Genomic DNA, 9,189 nt, shown 5'->3' on the forward strand with positions numbered 1-9,189 from the left:
ACACCCAGCTAATTTTTTGTAGGGATGGGATTTCACCATGTGGGCCAGGCTGGTCTTGAACTCCTGGTCTCAAGTGACTCGCCCACCTCAGCCTCCCAAAGTGCTGGGATTACAGGCATAAGCCACTGTGCCCGGCCAATGGTAATCTCTTATAACTACAGTACTTTATTTTTTATTTTTTTTTTTGAGACAGAATCTCTGTTGCCCAAGCTGGAGTGCAGTGGTTCAATCTTGGCTCACTGCAACCTCTGCCTCCCGGGTTCAAGCGATTCTCCTGCCTCAGCCTCCCAAGTTGCTGGGATGACAGGCGCCCGCCACCGCTCTTGGCTAATTTTTTTCGTTCTTTTTAGTAGAAACGAGGTTTTGCCATGTTGCCCAGGCTGGTCTCAAACTTCTGACCTCAGGCGATCCGCCTGCCTCGGCCTCCCAAACTGCTGGGATTACAGGCGTGAACCACCGCGCCCGGCGTATGGTACATTTTCAAAACCAGAGACTTTGCACTGGCACCACACGTTTAACCAGGTTCCAGAGGTCACTCAGATCTCACCAGTTTCGGCATAATTCGTTTCTCTTTTTCTCTTCCTCTTCCTTCTATTTCTATTTCCTTTTCTCCTTTTCCTTCTTTTCTCCTGCTCTTCCTCCTCTTCCACCTTCTTTTCCTCCTCCGTTTTCTGTGCCTATGGGTATAGTTCTGTAACATTTTATTGCCTGTATGTATGGCTTTATAGAACCACCGCCACAATCAAGACACAGAGCTGAGAGTGCAGGTTCCACAGCAGGCGGTTAAGGCTCAGCTGGTCCAACCCATCATTCCCTGGGCAGCTGTGGGATCTATGGCTAGAGAAGGACAGAGCTGAGCTTAGAAGGGAAGGAAGAGGAGGAAGATTGTTTTCTCCCGGCATCTAAACACAGCTTTTCAACCGGGGGAGCACCACCCTCACTTCCCATTGCCCCATCCAGGGATATTTGAAAGGTATGAGAGTAGTGGCTTTTTTGTTGTTGTTGTTTCACAATAATTAGGTCTTCAACAGGTGTTCAATGGGAAAGGAAGTATTAGCAATGTCGAGTTACGTGTTCCTATAATGGACAAGACAGTCTCACATGGTGAAGGACTATTGCACTTTAAACACCATTTGTGGCCATGCCCGGTGGCGCACACCTGTAATCCCAGCACTTTGGGAGGCTGAGGCAGGTGGATCACTTGAGGCCAGGAGTTCGAGACCAGCCTGACCAATGTGGCGAAACCCTGTCTCTCCTAAAAATACAAAAAAATTAGCCGGATGGTGGCAGGTGCCTGTAGTTGCAGCTACTCGGGAGGCTGAGGCAGGAGAATCACTTGAACCTGGCAGGCGGAGGTTGCAACGAGCCGAGATCGCACCACTGCACTCTGGCCTGGGCGACAGAGCAAGACTCTGTCTCAAAACAAACAAACAAACAAAAAAACAAAAAATACCATTTGTGCCCATGTGGAGAAATGTGTGAAGTCCCCATGGTATAGTCTGATGTTTAAAGAACCCCACATGGATTGAATGCACAGCAGGGCCGCTACAGTTCACAAGGCTGCACTGGGTAATTATAATTTGCTAAGAAGGTGGACCTTAAACAGAAAGGTCCATAAGCTAGATTGAGATAACCATTGTCACAATGAGTGAAATTTCTTCCTCGGTACACAATTAATTACTTAGTTAGTAGGAAAGTTCCCAGAAGGTGGATCTTAAACAGAAAAGTCCATTAGCTACATTGTGATAATCATGTCACAATTAGTGAAATTTCTTCTTTGGTACACAATTAATTATTTAGTAGGGAGGTTCCCAGAAGGTGGATCTTAAACAGAAAGGTTCGTTAGCTACATTGTGATACTCATGTCACAATCAATGAAATTTCTTCCTTGGTACACAATAAATTACTTAGTAGGAAGTTTCCCCACCCGTAGGCTTATGGGGGTATAATTGATAAATCAAAATGGAATATATCAAAACATCACGTTGTACACAAATATAACTCCATTTTTATTTGTCGATTAGATCTCAATAAATCTGGAGCAGAAGAGAATTCCATATCTCTACAGCAGCCCATGGAAGAGAGAGGGGATCCGTGTTTTAACTTGGATCTGTTACTGGAAAGAGGTCCCAGTCCAGACCCCAAGAGAGGGTTCTCGGATCTCACACAAGTAAGAACTCAGGGTGAGTACACAGAGTAAAGTGAAGGCAAGTTTATTAAGAAAGTCAAGGAATATGGCTGCTCCATAGGCAGAGCGGTCCAGAGGGCTGTCAGTCGGCTATTTTTGTGGTTATTTCTTGATCGTATGCTAAACAAGGGGTGGACTGTTCATGAGTTTTCCAGGAAAGGGGAGGGGATTTCCCTGGAACTGAGAGTCCCTCCCTCGTTTAGCTTCTGGAAGTTGCCATGGCATCTGTAAGCTGTCTTGGTGGCGGTGGGAGTGTCTTTTAGCATGCAAATGCATTATAATTAGCAAATAATGCGCAGTGAGGACGACCAGAAGTCACTTTTGTTGCCATCTTGGATTTGGCAGGTTTTGGCTGGCTTCTTTGTTGCATCTTTGTGTCTTTGGGTCTTTGTGACCTGTATGTTGTGACCTGTCTCATCCTGTGACTTAGAAAGCCTTAACCCCCTGGGAATGCAGTCCAGCAGGTTGCAGCCTCAGTTTACCCAGCCCCGGTTCAAGATGGAGTCACTCTGGTTTGAAGGCCTCTGATTCACCTGGAGACACATTCCGGCTGTACCAGGCCTCCACCAGGAAAGCTCCCATGATAACCACAATTATGGCAGCCAGACCCAGTCGTACGAAGTTACCCAGGGAGTAGTTGCTCGATGTGGTACCTGGGGGAACTGAAAGAGAGAAGGGGCTCAGCACTGACCCTCAGAGGGTATCCCTCCTTCTCAAATGGCCCCACCAAATCTGACTGTCATCACCCACTTAATGTTTTCGGTTTTTTGGTTTTTTTTTTGAGACGGAGTTTTACTCTTGTTGACCAGGCTGGAGTGCAGTGGTGTAATCTCAGCTCACCACAACCTCTGCCTCCCGGGTTCAAGCCTCCCTGCCTCAGCCTCCCAAGTAGCTGGGATTACAGGCATGTGCCACCATGCCCAGCTAATTTTATATTTTTAGTAGAGACGGGGTTTCGCCATGTTGGCCAGGCTGGTCTTGAACTCCCGACCTCAGGTGACCCGCCCACCTCAGCCTCCCAAAGTGCTGGGATTACAGGTGTGAGCCACCACGCCCGGCCACCCACTTAATGTTTTCTAGCCAGTAGTCCACTGTACTTTAAAGTTTTAATTCAACTTTTTTTTTTCTTGAGATCAAGTTTTGCTCTTGTTGCCCAGATTGGAGTGTAATGGCACAATCTCAGCTCACTGCAACCTCTGCCTCCCGGGTTCAAGTGATTCTCCTGTCTCAGCCTCCCAAGCAGCTGAGATTATGAGCATGTGCCACCACACCCGGCTAATTTTGTATTTTTAGTAGAGACGGGGTTTCTCCATGTTGGTCAGGCTGGTCTCGAACTCCTGACCTCAGGTGATCCACCCGCCTTGGCCTCCCAAAGTGTTGGGATTATAGGCATAAACCACCATGCCTGGCCATAATTGAGCTCTTTAAAGTTTTAATCCCTGAAAACAAAAGATGGAATCTTTGTTGTTGTTTTTGAGACGACGTCTCACTCTGTTGCTCAGGCTGGAGTGCAGCGACACAGTCTCGGTTCACTGCAACCTCCACCTCCTGGGTTCAAGCGATTCTCCTGCCTCAGCCTCCCGAATAGCTAGGATTACAGGCACCTACCACCACACCCGGCTAATTTTTGTATTTTTAATAGAGATGGGTTTTCGCCATGTTGGCCAAACTGGTTTCAAACTCCTGGCCTCAAGTGATTCGCCTGCCTCGGCCTCCCAAGGTGCTGGGATGACAGGCATGAGCCACCGCGCCCGGCCAAGATATGCAATCCTACTGAGTTGTAATCGGAGTTCCTTTATCTTCCTTCCTTGATATTCACTCCACCTTAGCTCTCTTCCTTCATTTATTTGCTCTTTATCCCATTTCCACCTTCCCACATTGCCTTTTCTCCTCCCGCATCCTTATGTTAAGGAATAGTCTTGGGGCAGTACATGAGACGGAAGGAGTTCTACAGAGCCCCGAATTCCGTGGCTGGATCAGCATCCTCGCAGCACACACTGCTGTGCAGCAGTGCACCTGAGAAAGTTTGAGTTGAGGCCGGGCACAGTAGCTCACACCTGTAATCCCAGCACTGTGGGAGGCTAAGGTGGGAGAATTGCTTGAGGCCAGGAGTTCGAGAGCAGCCTGGGCAACATGGCGAAACCCCATGTCTACTAAAAATACAAAAAAATTAGCCGGGTGTGGTGGCGGGTGCCTGTAATCCCAGCTACTCAGGAGGCTGAGGCAGGAGAATTACTTGACCTGGGCCTGGGGTTGGGGGGTGGAGGCTGCAGTGAGCTCAGATTGTGCCACTACACTCCAGCTTGGGCGACAGAGTGAGACTCCATCTCAAATAAAACAAACAAACAAACAAACAAAACCCTAGCCTCCAGATTTTCAGGGAGGCTGATTTGAGTAATAATAAAACTCTGATTGGCCAGGTGCAGTGGCTCATGCCTGTAATCCCAGCACTTTGGGAGGCCCAAGCAGGCAGATCACGAGGTCAGGAGTTCGAGACCAGCCTGGCCAATATGGTAAAACCCCATCTCTACTAAAAATACAAAAATTAGCCAGGCAGGGTGGCACGCACGTAGTCCCAGCTACTCGGGAGGCTGAGGCAGAAGAATCGTTTGAACCTGGGAGGCAGAGGTTTCATTGAGCCGAGATCGCGCCACTGCACTCCAGCCTGGGCGACAGAGCAAGACTCCGTCTCAAACAAACAAACAAACAAAAAAACTCTGGTCTCCCGCTTACCTGGCTCAATGTGTATTAAACTCTTTTTTGCAATTCCTCTGTCTTGATGAATGGGCTTCATCCAGGCACCCGGCAAGAGCTGTAATGTAACTCATTACAGCAGTTACAACAGATGAAAAATAATTTACAGAGCTGAGGAAGCAGAGTGCTAGCACCCAGTAAGGCAGGAAACAAGATACTTTCAGAAGAATTCTAGCAGTCAATAAAAGACACGGGTAGACATCGCATCCACGGCATAGAAGCAGGAGGCTGTGCAAACACCATGTTCTGAGGATGAGATAATTTTTTTTTAATTTGAAACTGGGTCTCACTATGTTGCCCAGGCTGGTCTCAAACTCCTGGGCTCAAGCAATTCTCCAGCCTCAGCCTCCCAAAGTGCTGGGATTACAGGCCTGAGCCACCGCACATAACTGAGAAAGAATTATTGAGAGTGAAATCACTAACACCAAGAAAAACCAAAACACGTCATGCACAGTGGTTCACACCTGCAATCCCAGCACTTTGGGAGGCCGAGGTGAGCGGATCACCTGAGGCCAGGGGTTCAAGACCAGCCTGGTCAACATGGTCAGAACCCCATCTCTACTAAAAATACAAAAATTAGCCAGGCGTGGTGGCGGGCACCTGTAATCCCAGCTACTCAAGTGGCTGAGGCAGGAGAATTGCTTAAACTCGGGAGGCAGAGGTTGCAGTGAGCTGAGATCGCACCACTGCACTCCACCCTGGGCAACAGAGCGAGACTCTGTCTCAAAAACAAAATGAAACAAAACAAAACAAAAAACCAAAACGCTAAGAGATGCAAAGAATGGTAGAAGGAATCTGGTGCTGGTGGATTCATAATTTTCAAAAACAGCCTAGAAATTTTCCAAGAATGTAGTACAACAAAAAGGCAAAGGAGGGCCGGGCACGGTGGCTCACACCTGTAATCCCAGCACTTCGGGAGGCCTAGGCAGGCAGATCACCTGAGGTCAGGAGTTCAAGACCAGCCTGGTCAACATGGTGAAACCTTCATCGCTACTAAAAATAGAAAAATAAGCCGGATGGGTGGTGCAGGCCTGTAATCCTAGCTACTTGGGAGGCTGAGGCAGGAGAATCACTTGAACCTGGAAGGTGGAGGTTGCAGTGAGCCAAGATCGCACCATTGCACTCCATCCTGGCAACAGAGTGAGACTCCATTTCAAAAAAAAAAAAAATAGGCAAAGGAGTGGAAATTGTGAAAGGGAGGTTTTTTTGTTGTTTTTTTGTTTTTGTTTTTGTTTTTTGTTTTTTGTTTTTGAGACAGAGTCTCACTCTATTGCCCAGGCTGGAGTGCAGTGGCAAGATCTTGGCTCACTGCAACCTCCGCCTCCCATGTTCAAGCAATTCTCCTGCCTCAGCCTCACAAGTAGCTGGGTCTACAGGTGCATGCCATCATACCTGGCTAATTTTTTATTTTTAGTAGAGATGGGGTTTCACTATGTTGGCCAGGCTGGTCTCAAATCCTTGACCTCAGATGATCCATCCACCTTGGCCTCCCAAAGTGCTGGGATGACAGGCATGAGCCACCACGCCAGGCCAGAAAGGGAAGATTTTGTTAAGAGCGATGATATTGCAAGTAATGAAGAAATGAGATTCACAGAAGAACAAAACAATCTCTGATTAAAAACAACACACACAGTTCCTCAAAACCATACACGCCCTTACCTGTCACCAATATCTCAAGCTGATCACTGGGTTCTGAGGCCCAGAAGGGAGACTTTGTCTGGTAGTACATGCAGCTGTAGTTCCCAGCATCGCCGGCCGTCACGTCCACCAGAGAGAAGTCTATCTCCTTCCCCGCTGGACTCTGCAGCTGGATGGGAGATGGCGTCCCTGCCTTCAGTAGAGCGAACATGATAGGCACAAACAATTGGTCTCGCTTCTGGCACTGCAGAGTCACCCTTCCACCTGCGGTCACTGTACCCCTTTGGTAGGTTCGGAGGAAAGGTTTAGATAAATGTCCTGTAAGAGAAGTCAGGCTCTGAGGTCCTGGGGAGAAGTCTGGAATCCCCCACTCACCCCTGTTCTCCTGGCCGGAGGCTCTCGTGGAGTGTGGGAAATGAGAGATTCCTGATCTCTTCTACCTTCCTCCACTTCCTACTCCGACCCCAGGACAGAGATTCTCCCTCCTACAAGACCTGTATAAGGCCTGGCATGGTGGCTCACACCTGTAATCCCAGCACTTTGGGAGGCCAAGGCGGGTGGATCACCTGAGGTCAGGAGTTCGAGACCAGCCTGCCCAACATGGCAAAACCCTGTCTCTACTAAAAATACAAAAATTAGCCGGGCGTGGTGGCAGGCGCCTGTAATCCCAGCTGCTAAGGAGGCTGGAGCAGGAGAATCACTTGAGCCCAGGAGGCGGAAGTGGCAGTGAGCCGAGATGGCACCACTGCACTCTGGCCTGGGCGACAGAGTATAAAACCAAGATATGCAATTTTGTTCCTGTCTCTCTCCCTCTCCCGCCACCCCCAACTACTCTGGAGGTGGGACCCCTTTTCTCCCTCTGTTCCTTCACTTCCTCCCTCATCCCCTGTCCCCCGTATGTCATTGGCAGGCACCCTGTCTGTACCTGTCACCAACAGTAGAAGGACGTCACTGCGCTGTGAAAGGATGTGGGGGGATGCTTTTCTGTAGTATTCACAGGTGTACTCTCCAGCATTTCTGACTTTTAGATTATTGAGGTGAAATTTGGCCGCACCCTCTGTAGAATCAAGGGGCTTCGGGGACTCCAGAATAATTCCTCCCTTCCTGAGAACAAAGCTCACACCTCTGGCAGGAGTCCAACATCGAAGCGTCACATTGCTGTTGGCAGGGACCACCGAGCTGGGCCAGGCACTGAGGGACGGCTTGGGCAGTGACCCTGGAAGGAAGCAGAGCCTGATGCTGGACCCGATGCCCTCCCCTGCTCTCAGGAAGCCCTTTTTAAAATTTATTATTATTATTATTATTATTATTATGAGATGGAGTCTCCCTCTGTTGCCCAGGCTAGAGTGCAGTGGCGCAATCTTAGTTCACTGCAACCTCCGTCTCCTGGGTTAAAGCAATTCTCCTGCCTCAGCCTCCCAAGTAGGTGGGATTACAGGCACGCACCACCACACCCAGCTAATTTTGTATTTTAGTAGAGACAAGGTTTCACCATGTTGGCCAGGCTGGTCTCGAACTCCTGACCTCAGGTGATCCACCCACCTTGGCCTCCCAAAGTGCTGAGATTACAGGCATGAACCCCTGAGCCCAATCAGGAATCCCATTTTAAGAAGGGAAGGGGGCTGGGTGCGGTGGCTCACGCCTGTAATCCCAGCACTTTGGGAGGCCAAGGCAGGCAGATCACGAGGTCATGAGATCGAGACCATCCTGGCCAACATGGTGAAACTCCGTCTCTACTAAAAATACAAAAATTAGCTGGGCATGGTGGTAAGCACCCGTAGTCCCAGCTACTTGGGAGGCTGAGACAGGAGAATCACTTGAACCCAGGAGGCGGAGGTTGCTGTAAGCCGAGATTGCACCACCGCACTCCAGCCTGGCGAAAGAGTGAGACTCCGTCAAAAAAAAAGGGAAAAAGAGGGGGAAGGGGAAGAGAACAGCAGGGAATTTGGGATGACAGGCCAAGGAGGGTGTAGTTGAAGAAACACTCACCATCTCCCCTTGTGTCTCCTTGGCCCACGCACAGTCCTGCAAGACAATCCTCCGTGAGCCAGAAACCCCTACCTGGAGCCACGTCACCCCCTGCCCTGACCCCTGGAGATCGTCCCAGAGTCTCCTGCTGAGAACAGACTCTTAGAGGTCATACGCTCAGGAGTTCTCATTCTCCCCACACTGGACTGTGGCTTCCGCTCGACTTCCAGCTCCTCCATCCTTTCCCAGAGATTCTCCTTGACCATCCTGTGTGGCTGTCACCTCCCCCTGCTCCAGGCCTTTCCCACAAATCCTTCCATTCTCATCTTCTGTTTCAAAACAGCACTCATTCTTACCATTTCCTTCTTTCTTTCTTTCCTTCTTTCCTTTCTTTCTTTCTCTCTCTCTTTCTTTCATTCATTCTTTCTTTCATTCATTCATTCCAGAGACAGACTCTCGCTCTGTCGCCCAGGCTGGAGTAGAGTGACGCAATCTCGGCTCACTGCAACCTCCGCCTCCCGGGTTCAAGTGATTCTCCTGCCTCAGCCTTGCAAATAGCTGGGATTACAGGCATGCGCCAGGACGCCCGGCTGAGTTTTGTATTTTTAGTAGAGACAGGGTTTCACCATATTGGCCAGGCT

The 9,189-nt window shown here is 49.3% G+C and overlaps 1 protein-coding gene across 1 annotated transcript; it reads right to left on the minus strand.

Annotated features, from left to right (window-relative positions):
* Positions 1 to 2,584: 2,584 nt before the first annotated feature.
* TARM1 (T cell-interacting, activating receptor on myeloid cells 1) lies at positions 2,585 to 8,814 on the minus strand. Its single transcript, XM_024351178.3, has 4 exons — positions 8,751 to 8,814; positions 7,506 to 7,796; positions 6,602 to 6,898; positions 2,585 to 2,850 (listed from the first exon to the last, which is right to left on the minus strand). Exons 1-4 carry the CDS (start codon positions 8,812 to 8,814, stop codon positions 2,693 to 2,695), a joined length of 810 nt encoding a protein of 269 aa, XP_024206946.3. The 3' UTR covers positions 2,585 to 2,692.
* Positions 8,815 to 9,189: the final 375 nt, after the last annotated feature.

The sequence above is a fragment of the Pan troglodytes genome, chromosome 20, assembly GCF_028858775.2.
Source record: "Pan troglodytes isolate AG18354 chromosome 20, NHGRI_mPanTro3-v2.0_pri, whole genome shotgun sequence".
NCBI classification, from domain to species: domain Eukaryota; kingdom Metazoa; phylum Chordata; class Mammalia; order Primates; family Hominidae; genus Pan; species Pan troglodytes.

Coding starts and splice junctions, on each gene's coding strand:
- TARM1 (XM_024351178.3), bottom strand. CDS start 8,814: ATGGTCAAGGAGAATCTCTGGGAAAGGATGGAGGAGCTGGAAGTCGAG. Junction 6,899..7,505: donor CCTTCTACTGTTGGTGACAG/GTACAGACAGGG, acceptor CTTCTCTTACAG/GACATTTATCTAAACCTTTC. Junction 2,851..6,601: donor GCTTGAGATATTGGTGACAG/GTAAGGGCGTGT, acceptor TCTCTCTTTCAG/TTCCCCCAGGTACCACATCG.